General features: G+C 41.7%; 1 protein-coding gene across 2 annotated transcripts in view; it reads left to right on the forward strand.

The window, feature by feature from the left end:
* The first annotated feature begins 454 nt into the window (after positions 1-454).
* The window catches only part of BTC (betacellulin), a 56,961-nt gene continuing 38,402 nt past the window's right edge, over positions 455-19,013 (forward strand). The window contains exon 1 of one of the 2 annotated variants that reach the window (XM_075565433.1): positions 455-668. In XM_075565433.1, coding sequence (XP_075421548.1) covers positions 596-668 — 73 coding nt within the window. In that variant the 5' untranslated portion in view covers positions 455-595. The remainder of the gene's footprint in view (positions 669-19,013) is intronic. The other variant, XM_075565424.1, reaches the window with a different exon arrangement.

The raw sequence follows: 19,013 nt of genomic DNA on the forward strand, positions 1-19,013 counted from the left end.
CTCTAATCCTCTGCAGTTTGTGTGGCTAACTGAACCCATATTGGAATTAGGTTAATTTCATTCTCAAAGCATCCTGGAATGGATATCCCTTTTGGGCTGGGACTAGATCAACCTGTCCCACTCACCGAAGTCTAAATGGCAAACAGATTTACATGCTGTATTTAACTTTTAATGGGTAACACTGCATAACATTACTTTAATAAAAACATATAGCAAATACACTTTGGAAACCAATAAGAGAAAAATAAAATGACATCGTTGGAAAAAATAAAATATTTTTCATTCTTAGTGCTCCCCTGTGCAAACCTAGAGCAGGGTAAGAAAGTGTTGAGATGCTCTGCTGGCGCAGACAACCGGTGCAAGCCTTTCATGTGGTCATACATGATGTGAGCTTTGGGAAGTGGTGGGTTGTGCTATTTGGAGAGCCAGGGGAGGGGCATATCATGGGGATTGCAGCAGGAGCAGTGAGCAGCAGGCAGTCACCTCCCGTAGCTGGCCCTTTGCACAGTGTGTCACTGTCACCCTTTCTTTCTGTAGCTTGCATGTCCTGTGATTGCTTGTGGGTGTGGGACCCCTTTGCCTGCCCTGGCTCCCGATGTGTACTGGACAGGCAGGGATTGATGGACGCGCTGACACTCACCTGCACCTGCTGCTGACTCTTGTAATTGGTAAGAGAAAGGAAAGTGAGGGGTGGCTGTTTAGGGGACGACTGGGAAGAGAGAGAAGGATACAAAATAACAGTGCCAACCTGATGAGAGAAAATGTAATCTTCATGAGAGAGAGAGAGAGAACGAACTGATAGAGAGAGAGAGAACTGAGAGAGTACTGAGAGAGAGAGAACTGATAGAGAGTACTGAGAGAGAGAGAGAACTGATAGAGAGAGAACTGATAGAGAGAGAACTGATAGAGAGTACTGACAGCTTGGAGAGAGATAGAAAGAGAGAGCAATGGCTGAAATACATTATTGTTTATTAAACTATAAACTCAGTCAAAACACATGGTGATACTGTGAGGTTATAAATAAAAAAAGAAAGTAGTGGTGCCCTTAAGTACCATCACACTTTAACTCTTGAGTGACCGTGATCATAAAGTAGTATGGTTATGCAGAGTGTGGGAGGTCAGAGAGCTTACCAGGGGGGCAAGAAGGGTAATGCACAGCTAATTAAGGCAATACGTCTTATCCTAGTAAAGGGACGTAATTGTATATTTAATGGCACATTAACCCTCATCTCGGTCACCATACAGAATAGGTACTGTACCAAACAGCCGTACAATCAGGATAGTGCGCGTGAAGTTGTTTTTTGGGGTTTTTTTTTTTAAGTCACAAGAAAATCAACATAAGTGGATGAGGAAGTAATGGTGCTGTTAATACATGTGGAGGTAGGTGCCCTGAGTTCAAATACAAAGCCGCCAGTGAGTGACTGCACAGTGCACACCGTGGCATATTCTATGTGAGAGTTCCGTGTTCTGAGCCACATCCCTATGCATTGATGGCATTGCAGTGTGCTGTTGTGATGAGACACGTTTACATGGTATGCCGGATTTCCCCAGACGTTCATTACAGTATGTAGACAGTATGTACAGTAGGTCAGGTCTGATCTGCCAGCACTGTGTTTGTGTACAAGCGTTACTGTGTAAGTCTAAGATTGTGCATTGTGTTTTTGAAATTATACCTTTTTGCTAAATCGGTGGATTCTGTTGCGGGTGCCTCTAGTGCAGAAAGGGTTAATCTGTTTGCAACAGCTAGGGCATTGGAGATAAAGAAAATTGTGATCACACAATACTGTCTATTGATGACCACGTGTGTGGGGTGTGGTGAAATGTGATAATAATAATAATTGGAGTAAAGTATATTAAAGAGTTCAAGTTACATAGTGCTGAACCATTTTACGACTACAGTATTGTATCCTTGAACTGGATTTTTTACATAGTTTATCCCCTGAAATCACAGAAAAATTAAATCTATTATTAGTCTGAGGAATGGGGAAAGTCTGATTTAAAATCACAGGAATGCACCTGATTCTCCTCCCCAATACTTGTGGTTAAGGAGCCACCCTGCTTTATATTTTTCTAATTTAGCATTGGCTGTCACCCACATTCAGACTTGAGCTGTTTTACAAAACTAATTTTAACAGTGTGTGTTCTTCTGCATTTATATTTGTGCACCTGACCCAGTTTGATTTACCACATTATTACTTCTAAATATGCTTTTTATGATCGCGGTCTGTGAACATTGACATGCGTTGATTTCATTTCGTTTAACTTCTTCACTGTCAGGGGGCCCTTTAAAAAGAGAAAAACAATTCTGTCAAATATACTGTACAAATATTATTCTAGGAACCAAAGCAAACATGTAAAATGCTAAATGTTCTTTGGCGTCCTTTTAACATTCGGGAAGCCCCCAGTGTCATTGCACATGCATAACTAAGTGACGTGGTTCACTATTTTAAACACTAGACTCCATTTATACAGTATGTCGCAGTAGATTAAATGATTTTATGAATGAGTAAGAGGACGTTTTTATACAGAACAATTTGCCAGACTTTGGCTTTGGTCCTGGACATATTAAAAGATTTCCGTCATTAATATCGATCTTTTTTAGTTTGTGTATAAAATATACACTGCCATGATCGTAGTTGGTATCTCACTGTATGAGCTGTCCTATGATCAGTAGGCTTGGAAAAACTATGCAATTGGTAATACCTTCTGCCCCCCTTTTTAATGCGAAGAGGTAGCGAGGGCTTGGTTGGACAGCGGACCCAAGAAAAAGCACTTAATAACTCACCGGGTAAGTACATAATAAAAAACACGGAACATGATGGGGACAAAACAAGGGGGATTCTCCACCCCCCACGCATTTCACGCTAACAGTGCTTTCTTAAGGAGTATTATATCATATACTCCTTGAGAAAGCGCTGTTAGCGTGAAATGCGTGGGAGGAGAATCCCCCTGTTTTGTCCCCATCATTTTCTGTTTTTTATTATGTAGTTTAATAAACTTTTTTTTTTTTTTTGTACTTACCCGGTGAGTTGTTAAGTGCTTTTTCCTGGGTCTGCTGTTCAACCAATCCCTCGCTACCTCTTTGCATCCTGTTTCCTTATTGGAGTGGCACGCAGCAGCCTTGCAGACTTTGTTACATGGGACTCGCACTGCCTGGTTACAAGGAGACAGTCCTTCATTTGGAGCAGCTACACGCTGAACCGTGACTTCAGAGAGACAGAGGTAATTTGTTTCTCCTCTGCACTGCATACCCCCACCAATTGTCCTCAAAGAGCCATTGGGTTCACTCTGATTTATATCTTGGACAGTCTCTATCTCCAATGTTAACCCTTGGGCTTGTTCCTAGCACTCTGCACTCCTTCATTTAAAAGCTGCTGATTATACCCAGACTATACAAATATACAGTGTTCGACAAACCTATACATTTGCACGCCCCGGGCGAGTGGATTTAACATCGTGGCGAGCTCCTATTGGCCCAAGCAGCACACATGTGGTACTAGGTGGCGAGTAGATTTTTCTGTTCGGCGAGTAGATTTTTTGGTGATTTGTCGACCACTGCAAATATATATTACATTTTACCATGGGAACTTTTGGAAGATTCAAGTATTTTATTGTGCTTTCTTTGAGCTATGAATGGCTTTTTTTTTTTTTTGTATATCCACCTTTTTAATGCAACCTGATTCAATTAAAAGTACATATACTACTTTAAACTTTAAGTCCTACAGATTCTTCATCTCCATGTGTTAAGTACAGAACAAACGTCTTAAAGCAAACCTTCAGTGTTTGATGGGAAAGCAATTACCTTTGAAAGTGGCCAACATATATTATCTCGTTAATGATGAGAATGATCTGCTATTATACTTTTACATACTATTTACAACATGTATGTATGCCTTTATTTATATAGCGTCATTGATGTACATACACTGGCGACACAGTTTATTACACTGCGGCCAGATCCGCAAGCCGGGAGATTTCCCGGCTTGCTAGTGGCCGCCCCTCGGCGTGCCGCGCGTCATAGACGCGCGGTCACGCGTCTTCGGGAGCGTGCGCCCCCTGCACGCGCGTCCAGGGGCTCCCCGAGGGAGCCCTGGTGTCCCGCGATCGCGGGACAGCGGCAGGGGGTTCCGGGGGACCCGGCGGACCCGGCAGCGGTAGGGAGAGCGCCCCGATCGGAGGGCGCTCTTCCGCTGCTTCGGCGCGCGCCCGGCTACTGCTGCGGCACAGAACGGGCAAATGCTCGAATAAACTGTGCCGCAGCAGTAGCGCTTCACAGCAGTAATACATGTGACAATCATATAAATAACACATAATGGGAAGACGTGCTTCAGACAGAAGAGTAACATTTAGGAAAAGGAGTCCCTGCTCTGAAGAGCTTACAATTGAATTGGTTGGTAGGAAGAACGTACAGACAGTAGGAAGGTGTTCTGGTAAGTGCGTCTGCAAGGGGCCAAGGTTTATGTATGAGGTGTAAAGTTTCAGCCACGGAGCTACTCATATGCTTCGTTAAGCAGGTGTGTTTTAAGGTGGGTTGTAAAGGTGGATAGAGAGGGTGCTAGTCAGATATTGAGGGGATGGGCATTCCAGAGGTGTGGGGCAGTCAGTAAGAAAGATTTTAAGGTGGGAGAGGGCTTTAGATACAAAAGGTTAGAGAGAAGACATCCTTGAGCAGAACGCAAGAGTTGGGAAGGTGTATAGCGAGAAATTAGGGCTGAGATGTAATGAGGGGCAGAAGAGTGTAAAGCTTTAAAAGTGAGGAGAATTGAGTGTGTGATACAGGATTTGATGGGAAGTTAGGAGAGTGATTTCAGCAGGGGAGACGCTGAGACAGATTTAGGAAAGAGTAGAGTGATTCTGGCAGCAGCATTTAGGATAGATTGTAGGGGAGACAGGTGAGAGGCAGGAAGGCCGGACAGCAGGATGTTACAGTAATCGAGACGGGAGAGAATGAGGGCCACAACATGTATAAAGAAATCTCCATGGCGTATAAAGTATGCCCCATAACAGTTGAATTCTTTATTCTGAGCCACTACGTTAGATATTTGATAAGTGCTAAACTTTAGGCGGAGTGAGGCTGACAATCTCGCAGCACTGCCAAAAGTGCCAAACGTTTGTTATTCTCAAAAACCTAAATGAGTCTGACAGTAAGAGTGTGAAAATCTTACAAAAGCCCAGATGTTCTTCCATTGGGTGTATGTGATGCATCAGCCATGTAGTAATGTTGTTGCATGACACATCATATACTGTACATAAGGTGCATTTCTTATGTGCCTGCCAAGCAGTTACGGAACTACAGTATGTGCCAAGCATCAATGTATTGGAAAGATATGAAGAGAACTGGCAAATAGTGACATAGTGAAATATTTATTAAAGCCAAAGTTGAAAAATGGTTTACTTCATGGGACACCTACATCACTGTTAATTTTGCTGCCATCACTCCACAAATTTCAGAGAACATAATCTAATCACAAGTTTCCTAAATCACTTAAACTACATTTTTAATTACTATAAAATGACATTTTCGAAATGCCATTAATGTAGCTTTTATGTGTTTTTCTTAAGAAATCAGTTCTGTACTATGAGAAAATATTGTAGCATTTTTTTTTAAACAACTCTAAATGACATTTTTAATGTATTATAATGTAACATGCATTTTTGTTTCTATAGCAACCATTTACAAAGTCACACCCCCTTCCTCTTCTGAAACAGGCTCGGCACACCCATTTTTGAACCCTATCCTCATTCTAGTAGTGTATCAATTGTATCTAGTGACTGCCTGGTCACATGGTCTTCCCACAGAACTTTGCATCTTTGGTCCTCTTCTTTTTCACTTACCATGTTTCAGGAGATGTCCCATGTCAGTGGAGGACGAAGCGGGCGGAGGCGGCAGGAGAGGTCCCATGTCTGCAGATGGTTGAAGATGGACAGCAGGCGGGTGTGTGGCGGGAGTGCGGTGGCAGGATAGGTCCCAAGTCTGCAGGTGAATGAAATAAGACAGCGGGCGTGCGATGGCAGCGACAGGAGACATAATAGCAGGAGAGCTGAGCAGGAGCAGAGCGACATAAGGAAACGGCTTAGGAGTTGCACACTCTTACCGGAAGTCAGACCCTGGTCAACTTCTGGTTTTACAGTGTGCACCTCCCAAGCCGTTCCCCTATGCCGCTTTGCTCCTGCTCAGCTCTCCTGCTATTATGATGTCCTGCCGCCACCGCACGCCTGTCCGCTGTCTTATCTTCATTCACCTGCAGACTGGGACCTGTCCTGCTGCCGCACTCCCGCCCACTGTCCATCTTTAACCATCTGCAGACGTGGCACCTCTCCTGCCGCCGCTCGCTTCGTCCTCCGCTGACATGGGACCCCTCCTGAAACATGGAAAGTGAAGAGAGGGGGTTAGTACTGTAGGCCCTTTTTTATTTTTTTTTTAATACATTGATTCTAAGACGCACCCCGATTTCAGACGTGAAAATTGGAAAAAAGGTGCGTCTGAGAATCGAGGAAATAGGGTAACTATGCTATTGATTACATATCTAGAATATTGTTGAAGTAAAAAGCACTGCCAGTTGGAGAGGTAAATGGCTGTTTTTCTTATTTTGTTTAAATACACCCAGCCCCCCAAATATTTATGAGTAACTTGGCACGTTGATGTTTTTTTCTCTGTCTCTCAAGGTGGTCAAAGGTCCAACCTGCAATGAATCTACAAATTCACCTTGCAATATCAGAGTTTCCATAGGAGTGAATGGCAGTGATAACGCATATTATGCCAACACCGTAATGCACCAGTGGGAGCAATAACCGTTGCTACTGCTCATCTGTAGATTCATATTTGCTTAGGGCTAACATATTAATACGTATTAAAGTTTCAATTATCCTAAACTTGCTAGTTTTGCAGTCCGTGAATACTTGGCTGGAATTCCAAGATACTACAGTAAATGGAATCCAAAGGCTGTAGTGCTACTGGTTTTCAGCACAGACCTGAAAGTACAATAAGTTACCAGAAATGTAACTCGGCAGAATGGCTGACCCAGACTTTAGGGCAGGGCTCTAGAACTAGATTTCCAAAGGAACCAAATCTGAGCGAAAATTAAGAGGCGAAAGGGCCACAAGAGTATTATAATGTAATTTAGGATACTTTTAAAGGAGCAATTCCTCCTACTCGTGTGTGTATTTTTTTAAAAACTTGGTTAAGCCTCACTTTTTTTTACAGGATGGGAATCTGGGGGCCCCTAGAGTCAAACACAGCTATTTCTAGGTCTGGTGACCCCCTAATTCCTGAGATACTTACCGGTAAAGTTACCAGGTTTCAATCTCCGTTAAGGGAAACAAAATGGCTACAACATCGGCTGTATCTTGCTATGAAATGACCATTTAACCCCCCTTTTAAGACCTTTTAAGGTATACTGGTAAGTTAACCAGTATCTCGGGAACCGGGGAGTCCCCGTAGCGCAGTTTAGCTTCGGATGACCCCCTATATCCAATCCTGTAAAAATAGAGCAGTTTGGACACATTTTCCCTTTAAAAATATTCTTGTTTAAGAATTTGAATGCATTACCACCTGTTCTATACATATTTATATAACCTCAACTTGCAAGTTAATTTCAGTGTAACAATTTGTACTTTGCTGCATGCTACAGTGAAACTAGCATAAGTAAACAATCCAAGGGACACTCCGAGGCCAATGACTGCCTGCAGGCAACCAGCTAAAGAGCTCTCTCTGCATTGTCTGTTTCTAGGCTATTAAATCCCAAGATAACGAATCAGAGGAAAGCAAGGAAATCCTGCATTCAAACTATGCATGTATCGCACCTGGACTTGGGATACATTTGTAAATGCTGAAAGTTTGCAACACTTGTTACTGACCCCAGCTGCGGAATAAAGGACTTTCTTTTTATTACATTTGCCCACTACCAAAACTAATGAGAAGAGAGACGAGAATCGGTTTGTCATTGATTTTACAGCTGAGATTAGAGCTGCCAAGCCTGTTTTTGCTTGTTAATCATTTGCCTTTTAGTACACTTTGCATTGTTTCATTTATTAATTTACTTTGTTTTCTGTTGTTGTAGCTCAGTTTATCTTTTTTTTTTTTGTCACCACTCTCAGACTATTCGGGCACTGACTTGATACACTGATGTTGCCCAGGTGTTTACTTTGTGGGCTATGGTTTCTTGTTGGCTCCTCTATGAAATATGTTGTCATTGACTTGTAGTATCAGAAATTAAATAAAATGACAGTGGCCGTACTACAGAAGAACTGCTGATCTAGGTCAGTGGTTTTAAACCTTTTTGAGAATAGCAGAATCCTTCAAGAATATATTGTGGATGGGCTACATTGTGACTTGTACTCTTGCTGTGGTTGGATTTAAAGCTGCAGTCCAAGCAATATCCTACGTGTTTTTTTTTTTTTTTAAACTAAATCCGTTCTGTACTATAAGAAAATACTTGTAGCATTTTTTTTAAAAACAACTCTGAATTACATTTTTAATGTATTATAATATAACAAGCATTTTTTTGTTTCTATAGCAATCTTTTACAAAGTCACATCCCCTTCCTCTTCTGAAACAGACTCTTGCACACCCCTTTTTTAAGCCCTGCCCTCTCTAGCAGTGCACCAATTGTATCTAGTGACTGCCTGGTCACATGATCTTCCCCACAGAACTTTGCATCTTTGGTCCTCTTCTGCTGCACTGACAGCCATTTAGTGAACCCCTGAGCGGAATCTTCGCCGATTGGCAACTTAGCTAATTACTTATCATTGTGTGGATGGTATTGATGCACATATTGAAGGGGGGGGGGGGCAAAAATGGCAGCTTGGACTGCTGCTTTAATAATACCGTTATTTATAGTACTAATACAAGGTATAAATAAAAAAATACACAATTCTGTTTTGTATCAATCAAGTATTAAACATGACGCAATGTGTCAAACTTAACAGACTACACGCATCATATACATGAAGTAACACGACGGCCTTCATACATACTGTATGATGCACTTTTTATGAAAGTCTGTACTACTTTTTAGCACTAACATTTTAACTCACAAAATAGGCCCCTTAGTGTTGTGTTCTGATTGAGACAGCAGCTGCCTGATAGCTGAAGGCTTGGTCAGCCCTTGAGACTTTCTAATTGAGCCTGACACAGTGCATTTCATAAGGAATATCATCGTACCAGCCCTTGTGATGCGCACCAAGGTCGTTTTACATAATTCATTTGTGAGTACCAATGTGATACATAAATGTATGGAAAATATAAGCACTTTACAGTCCAACAGCTTAATATTTTTAGCAGGGACAGATGAATCATAGTCATATCACATTATCTCATAGCATGCAGTCATAGCACCCAAACATTAACAGCAATAGCAACACATGCAAGCAGTTCATTTACACCCCACATTATACCCACACCCTTGTCATTTCCACTGACACATTTTATAAACTGCCCTTCGCTTTAGAGACTCGCCCTACAAGCTGAGAAAAGCAGACTGCACTCCTTCCCTGCGGGAGGGGTCAGCGACTCAGCTAAGAGGTCTCCTTCTCCAGATGATGGTGGTTCTCTGTGAAAAATCAGAGGGCAAAAGGGTGATATAATTAATATATCATATCCTGGAACCAGGGTCACGTGTGATGTGTGAATAGCTCCAGTTAGCTTAACTCAGCCCCCTTTCCAAAGCACACCAAGTCCTGCTATATTTTCTTCACTTTATTGGGAAAGCATCAGTTATATACAGGCACTTGTTGCTGGTATGGTGTTGAGAGAGAGCTTCTCGGTGTGGGTGCTTTATAATCAGAATCAGATAAAAAGGAAATGGCCTTGCCAAGAGGTGTGTAGCATAGGAGTACTCACTCAGCCAGGTAGGAAGGAAAAGGAAGTGTGTAATGGTTGTAACACAGGAATAGGGTCAGGGAGAACTACCTGTGAAAACAGACAGGGGAGAATGGAAAAGTCCATTTAACTTGGAGGACTAGAGATGTTGCCAGGGCAACCAGGGTCTAGCAGACTGGAGAGAGAATAGTAACATAAATGTATCCATTCCATCTGCACTAGGAGTGAAGCTGCAGGGAAAGCTTACATACAATAAAGCTAGCAGGCAGAGCTGCAAGAAGGGGGGGGGGGGAACAGAGGGAGCAGTGATTGATATTCCTGTTCCAGGACATATCAGGGATCAATATTATACATTGGAAGCTGAGCTTTTTGCTTCAAGGGTTGTAAACTGAAGTGGCAGAGAGTTGCTGTCCTCTCCAATAGAGGTTAATCTTCAAGCCTTTGTCATGATCATTGTGTTCAGAATAATTTTGCCTATGGGATATCCTTGATGGATATGAAATATGCTCAAAGTACAAAAGCCTCTATTCCAGCATGTTGTGAAGCTCCGTCTCCCTGTCTGGGAACCGCTTAAGTCTAACCTACAACAGATAAAAAAAAGTACAGTAATTGCCTGTGAGATAATCTGTGAGACTGAGGGTCTGTTATTTCACAGCCATAGACGGGGATCTTCTTTTAGACTTTGTGCTTATTGTACTGGAGAGGCAGCTGCGGAAGTGAGATGGCAATGGGAGATACTGAGTACATCTACTTCTTCTACATATACAAATAGCATATGCCATTTAAAAATGGGTCTCATGGAGATTTGGGGCCATAAGCTGTTATATGCCAAAAGACACCTCCCAGCACCAAAATCCCCCTGCTACTCATTTAAGTGTATGGGCTATTAGACATCTCTAATTTTACAGGAACAGCCCCCATTATTTGAATGCCTCTTTAAACATACTGATGAGAGCGTTTAAACAATCCTACTATCACAGTTCAACACAGTACAGAGACTGCACATGCTAACATTTGGAATTTAGAAGGAAAAAGAAAGGTCTGTTTTCGTAGGCATGGCTATTTACATAGTTACATAGTAGATGAGGTTGAAAAAAGACGTACATCCATCAAGTTCAACCTATGCTAAATTTAGACAACAGATACTTTATTCTATATCTATACTTACTTATTGATCCAGAGGAAGGCAAACAAAAAACCCCATTAAGGGGAAAAATTTATTCCTTCCTGACTCCAAGAATTGGCAATCAGATTAATCCCTGGATCAACATCCTTCCCATGAATACTTATTTGGTATATCCCTGTATACCTTTCCCATCTAAAAATATGTCCAACCTTTTTTTGAACAAATCTATTGTATCTGCCATCACAGTCTCCATGGGTAATGAATTCCACATTTTAACTGCACTTACTGTAAAGAACTCTTTCCTTTGTTGCTGGTGAAATTTCCTTTCCTCCAACCTTAAGGCCTCGTTCAGGGTGCTGGCTTCGGAGGGAGGGCGTGCTGCCGTGCGTGCTGCCTTGAGAAACAAAGTATTCAATTTGAATACTGGTTATCAGGGTAGCAACCGCCCTGTCTCCGAGGCCAGGAGTTGAAGCTGACTACAGTTTCAATATACGAAAATTTCGTTTTTTGGAGCTGCAGCAGCCTCACTGGGACCTAGGCAGCCAATGAAATTATTCTTCAGAATGATTTCATGACTGCAACCTCGATACTTACCCTGCTGTGTGTAACCCCGCCCCCTCCCCAACGCTGAAAAGTCTGCTGGGGGATAAACACAGATCGCCCAGCAAACTGCCGCACTGCCTCCCTCCCGCCCTCCCTCCGAGTCCTGCAGCTGGCACCCTGAACGAGGCCTAAGGGATGGCCCCGAGTCCTTTGTACTGCCCGTGGGATGAATAGTTCTTTTGAAAGCTCCTTGTATTGTTCCTGAATATATTTGTATATAGTTATCATATCCCCTCTTAGACGCCTCTTTTCTAATGTAAATAAATCTAATTTAGCTAGCCTCTCCTCATAAGTTAGAATGTCCATCCCCTTTATTAATTTGGTGGCTCTTCTCTGCACTCTCTCTAGTTCCATAATGTCTTTTCTTAGGATTGGTGCCCAAAATTGTACTCCATATTCAAGGTATGGTCTTACTAATGCTTTGTAAAGGGGCATAATTATGTTTACTTCCCTTCCATCCATTGCCCGTTTGATGCAAGATAAGATCTTGTTTGCCTTTTCAGCTACTGCATGACATTGGGCACCATTGCTAAGCCTGCTGTCTACAAGCACTCATAAATCCTTCTCCATCAAGGATTCCCCCAATATATCTCCATTTAATTTGTAAGTTGCCTTTTTATTCTTGCATCCCAAATGCATAACCTTACATTTATCTGCATTAAACCTCATTTGCCATTTACCTGCCCACGTTTCCAGTCTCTCCAAGTCCTTCTGAAGAGAAATTACATCCTGCTCTGATTCTATTACCTTACACAATTTAGTATCATCAGCAAAGATGGAGACTTTGCTCTCGATCCCAACCTCAAGGTCATTAATAAACAAGTTAAAAAGCAGGGGTCCCAGTACCGATCCTTGAGGTGCTCCATTCACGACTTTAGCCCAACCTGAAAAAGTTCCATTTATGACAACCCTCTGTTGTCTGTCCTTTAACCAGTTTTCAATCCAGGTGCATATATTATTACTGAGTCCAATTTTCTTTATTTTGTACACCAACCTCTTGTGTGAAACCGTATCAAAAGCCTTTGCAAAATCTAAGTAGACCACATCAACTGCATTACCCTGGTCTAAATTCCTACTTACCTCCTCAAAGAAACAAATAAGGTTAGTTTGGCAAGATCTATCCTTCATAAATCCATGCTGACTTTTACTAATAATTTTGTTTTCCATTTGGTATTCCTGAATATTATCCCGTATTAAACCTTCAAGTAGTTTCCCTACTATTGAAGTCAGGCTTACAGGTCTGTAATTCCCTCCAAATAACAATCCACTCTTTATTAAAAGTATTATCCATATAGCTTGATTAATAACGTTGATGTTCAAAGTCTCAAGTCCTTTTTTTTACTTTTACAAAATCAGTTTTATGTTGTGATTCTTTGTTTGCTTTTGTATTTTAATATTTGTGTGGTAGCAGAACAGCAATGACTAAGAAAATAAACCAGATTGTGGTCAGAAGAATGTGTCTGTTGAAAAGCACCAATATACTATTATCTACCGGCACAGTTGTATGCCTTCTACAGTTAATCTTCACTTTAACATATTTTTCAAGACTGATTTTGTCTTTGTTAAAGTCACCATGAATTGATAGTAAACTTATCCCAGTTTGCCTCACAAACATGCACACAATTTATTTATTTTTTAAATCTGTGAAAAGGTAAATGTTCGAGTGAAGGCTGTTTTCACAGTAAATTAAAAAAAAAAAAAGTGGAGGGAGGTTTCTGTGAGTATTAGCAAAATTCATTTTCCCCCAATTTTTCCCCCCAAGAGTTTGGGGTCAGGTTTCTCTTTAGGAATGTATTCTTTTTATTATCTGATTTATATAGACAATTATTTCTAAACCCCATTCAGCGCGTTGGCAAATAATTGCACAGTAATTACCAACTACAACTTCAAAGAAAGTATACTTGGTATATTTGTTTGTAGTAATAGCAACTTATCTTTTAGGATTTGGGGTGTTGATAATTGTAAATCGACATACAATACTCAGGGATTGTAATTCTATTGTTTACATTCAACTATGATACTCCGTATGAAAATATTTAGTAGCGTATAAGAAAAAAATCACAGGTGTATGATGTCGCTTACCTGAAAATCTGCATCAAATTAACATTTTTATTTTTTAAGCTAAGGGCTATTTAACACTTTGGGGATTATTCATTAAACTATAATAGTGGCCATGATAATATCATAAATTATTAAGTCTTTTAATAAATCTGATGCCTATGGGGTTAATGTAGCTACAGTTTGAGTAGCAAAATACAATATATTGGATTTATGACAGGTCAAGACTTTTCCTGGGTCTGTGCTGATCTTCAAAAAGGGCTTAATTGGGGTGTAGGGGGGTGGTGGGAAGGCACGCGTATCACTGATCACCCACTAAAAGTGACATGTGTCGTTTAGAAGGCAATAAACAATGGCCAGATATTAGTCTGTCCGCTTGCAAGGAAACTAACATTCCTGAGGTCCCTTGTGCATCCCAGGGAGAGGTTATTTGGAGGACTTTATTAAAAATGAGAATATCATGTGACGTAATCTACGCTGCATAATAACAGGTACATATTTGTCATTGTTGCAAGGAGACGCATGCAATAAGACCACACACCACATGGATAAGAGCTACCAAGGACAGATATCCATTTGTCACTCAAATTTTGGAGAAAGACGGCCAGAATTAGTCTGGTTGCACCCACCATAATCGCCTAAATCTATTGATATAATTTACGTGTGTCTAAGTATTAGAGAAAAGACGTTCTACGGTATTTTGAGGCAAAAACGTAAACAATTTATTTTAGGGAGTTATTTTTTCCAATGTTGTAAAACTGTCAACCTAGCAGCTGATTTATAACAGGGGTGGGCTTATGTTGTTTCAATGGGGAAACATAGCACATAAGTCTTAGCAAGGTATTATGAAAATCAGAATTCAATAGAGGTGTGTTTTGGGATCGAACACTTGCATTTTCATCTTTCTACGCCAGTAACCTATGACATGGTAACGTACTGGATAGGGATTTCTGTTTTCTGTTTTGTCCTGTTATTTTAATAATCTATTCTGCATTTATTGTAACCGTATGTTCTTGTAATCTTTTTCTGTTAAGTAAGCACTGTATTTTTATATATATATATATATATATATATTATATATATATATATATATATATATATATATATATATATATATATATATATATATATATATATATATATTAAACAATTCTTTAATAAGTGATGCTTTGAGGGTGTGAATGAACTGTTGCACGTTTTGTAGAGAGTATTTACATTTTGCTACAACAGATTTTTGTTTTGGTGCAGTGCATAGTTATATATATTGAATTACTTCTTGGATGGTGGGAGCAGATAGATATGATTGCAATTGAGTAAGGGGTTAATATTAACTTGGTGAAAGTACCTTGTGCAGCAGAAAGGCGAGTTGGTCAGAGAAGACTTCCAGGTTGAACTGATGTGGGGTGCTCCTCTCCGACTGTCCACCTGTGCTGCTCCTTCTCCACTCACATGGTCCTCTTCTCCTGCCGCCACCGGCTGCTGTCCTCTTCCTCAACTGTCTGTAGCTGTCCTCTAAAGGCTACTATCCTCCTCTTTCCGCCGCTGCCGTCCTCCTCTTCCACCGCTGCCCTGTGCTTACCGCCCTCTTCCAACTTTTTTTCTTTTTCCCCGGGCACTCGGTATTTGTTAGGTCCCGGTACATCACTAATTTGGACGGATTGAATGGATATATTGTTCATTTGAGGGACATGTGAAGGTCAAAAGTGGGCCAGCTTGCAAGCTGTGTATTAACTCTTGTCCCATATGCAGGTCACTTGCTCACAGGTGTGCTGTACGTGATAGTGCCGATTGGGGCATAATTGTACGAAAACTCCTGTTGACGTCAATAGATGTTTCCATGAGGCCTGATTGACACTATATTACAGTTCAATGAATATCCCCCCCTTTGACCTGCTATGCCTCCAAAATAGGTGAAAAGAAAACAAACAATACAGGGGAACAAAGCACTTGGTTTTATATTTTTCTCCCCAGGAATCCTAAAATACAGGTAGTCCTCGCTTTACGACGTTCCGCTTTCTGTCGGATGTGTTTTCCGACGGCGCATAATGCAGTCCAAAAACTCATTATCCGCCGCCGTTTTCCCATATATCCAACGGAAACTGCCACCGGTTAATATGGGTCCCTCTTTCCGTCTGTCCCGCACCCGACGCGGGTCTGCGGGACGCATTCTGTGAAAAGCGAGGACTGCCTGTACATGTTTAATTGCTAACCATCATTTTATACAATCCCCAAAAACAAACAACATGAGCGAATTTAGTAGGCGTGCTTTTGCAGACTGAAAAGAAAAAAGTAAGATTAGGATCACTACCTATGGCATAAAAAGGGCACATACAATCTCACCAATTCCATCTTTAAAAGGTTTAACCCTTTCAGTTCTGCAGATTATAAATGTAGTACAATTTAACTAGTCTTGCTGAAAAACTGAACTATTAAATGAAAACTGTTACTGGAGGTGCTGAAGGATGGGTAAACAACTGCCCCCTAAAAAAGTAGCAAACCAACACACCAATAAACATGATCTCCTGGAGGCTGGAAGACTGCATCACCCCCTCCCCCCCCCCTGCCTTTCTAAATGGAGCAGTTTGTGGGGAAATCTCTTGTTACTTTTAGAAACTGATGCACTCAGCAGCTGCCAAAATCACTACCTGGCTAAAGCACTGAAATAGAACTTCACATGATGGGATCACGTGGCGATGATGCATTTTGTTTTGGCTTCACTGCAGGTAGTTTTCTTCCCACGTACTTTGCTGAAATACAAAGTTTGCTTCTTAAATTCACAGAATATGATGGGAGATTTGAGAATGGATTAAGCGTTGAAACTGTTTATACTGAGTTTCACTATGTCTTATTGACTGGAAACACTGCTGTATTTTTTGTTTGTTTTTTCCCCATGAAGATTATTTACTGTATACTTTGCTAAATAAAACCCAAAACCCCAGCAAGCTCTTTTTAATAGAGGTAAATTAGAATGTTAATCCTAATAGAGGTATATTAGTATTTTATCTGGTAGTGTTAGGACTTGCGAACAGGGTCTGCCTTGTCATGGCTCGCAAGCTTACAATGCTTTGGCCAAAGGGTTAAACTAAATGACCCTTTTTCAAGAGAATATATAAGTATTGTGACAAACAGCTTACTCCGGGGCTCCGCCGTCTGTCCGGGACTGTTAGAACACGGTCGTTTAGGGTAGGTTAAATGATGAGACGTCACGTACTGTTCCTTTAAACAGGCTATACCTGGTTTATTCAGTCCCAGGCACTGGGACTGCTACAGTGTAAACAGAAAACAAAGCCAAACAAAAAGCTGCTCGTCTGAGCGATAACTTAAAACTTAGATGTCCCTGACTCAGAGTTGGAAGTGGCTTGTCCACTTCCACCAACAAAATAAGTACCTTTGCAGTCTTTAGACAAACTTAACAGAATGAATGAAGCGATTTGGGAAAGAGGCTTTCTCACCCCTCTGCAGTTCAGCAGCCTTCCAGGCTCTTGGGCGGGGCCCAGAGGAAACAGGAAACAGGTCTTATATACCTGAACTCTAATCAGCATGACAGGTGACAGAAAACAGGCAGCAGACAAACTGTGGAATGGAGTGCCTGTACTACAAGGCTGCCCTGTTCAGCTTAGACAGGACAGAAACTGTTCAGTATCCTGGGAGCCCTGTATATGGAGTTTATTACCAACCCCTGGTTTCTGTCACATATCCTCCCCCCCAGCTCAGACCTCGAGGGGTGAGCGACCATGGATATTAGGGAGTGCATCCTTGACAACCCGTCGGCATTGCCATGTTTGTGCCCCGACCTGTGTTCCACAGAAAATTTAAAGGGCTGTAGGCTTAGGAACCACCTGGTCACCCTAGCGTTCTTCTCCCTATTTTGACACATCCAGGTAAGGGGTGCATGATCTGTGACCAATCGGAACTTTCTCCCCAACAGATAATACTTGAGTGTCTCTACAGGCCACTTTATTGCGAGACACTCTTTCTCGACTATGGAGTAATTTTTCTCCAGGGGATTTAGTTTCCTACTTAAATAAAGGATGGGGTGCTCCTCCCCTTGAGACTCCTGGGAGAGTACCGCCCCCAGCCCTACCTCAGATGCGTCGGTTTGCACTACGAACTCTTTGGAGAAGTCAGGTGTGACCAACACTGGTTGGGCACAGAGAGCTTCTTTCAGGCTTCTAAAGGCCTGTTCGGCTTCGGGGGACCACTTTACCATTAGCGGTCCTCTTGCTTTTGTGAGGTCGGTTAGTGGGGTTGCCTTAGTTGCAAAATTGGGAATAAACCTCCTATAGTAGCCAATTAACCCCAAAAAGGTCCTTACTTGTTTTTTTGTGACTGGCCTTGCCCAATTTTGTATCGCCTCTACTTTGAGTGTTTGTGGTTTGAGTAACCCTCTACCAATAGAATACCCCAGATACTTGGCCTCCTCCAGACCAATAGTGCATTTAGCGGGGTTAGCAGTTAGTCCAGCAGACCGAACTGCGTCGAGCACAGCTTGGACCTTTGGAAGGTGGGACTGCCAATCTTCACTATGGATTACCACATCATCCAGGTAGGCGGCAGCATACCGAACATGTGGTTTTAAAATTTTATCCATCATTCTTTGGAATGTGGCGGGAGCTCCATGTAAGCCAAAAGGCAGCACCTTATATTGAAAGAGGCCGTCTGGGGTTGAGAAGGCTGTTTTTTCTTTTGCCCTTTCTGTGAGGGGAACCTGCCAGTACCCTTTTGTTAGGTCTAGGGTTGTGAGATATCGGGCTTTGCCCAGTCTCTCTACAAGTTCATCCACCCTGGGCATAGGATAAGTATCAAATTTTGACACCGCGTTTAGTTTCCGGTAGTCATTACAAAACCTTGTTGTACCGTCTGGCTTTGGGACTAAAACTATAGGGCTGTTCCACCCACTTTGGGATTCCTCAATTACGCCTAGTTTTAGCATTTTTTTAACCTCTAAACTTATAGCCTCTCTCTTGGCCTCTGGGATTCGGTACGGTTTAAGGTTAACTCGGACCCCCGGTTCAGAGACTATGTCATGTTTAATTACATTAGTTTTACCTGGCTGTGTAGAGAAGATTTCTTTGTTCCTTCTCACTAAACTCTGGACCTCTCGTTTCTGATGCACGGACAGTGTTTCAGCTATGCTAACCTCTGGGTCAGTTTCTTGATTCTCTGACGGACCTGGGGGTACTAGGGTTAACAAGACCTCTCTATCTTTCCAGGGCTTGAGTAGGTTTATATGGTAAATTTGCTCAGGTTTCCTCCTACCTGGCTGCCTTACCCTATAATTTACTTCTCCCACTCTTTCCAAGACCTCATATGGCCCATGCCATTTAGCAAGGAATTTACTCTCCACGGTGGGAACCAGAACTAGTACCCTATCACCTGGAAAAAAAATTCTGACCCTAGCACCCT

This window comes from Ascaphus truei, chromosome 1 (assembly GCF_040206685.1).
Source record: "Ascaphus truei isolate aAscTru1 chromosome 1, aAscTru1.hap1, whole genome shotgun sequence".
In the NCBI taxonomy this organism is placed as follows: Eukaryota; Metazoa; Chordata; class Amphibia; order Anura; family Ascaphidae; genus Ascaphus; species Ascaphus truei.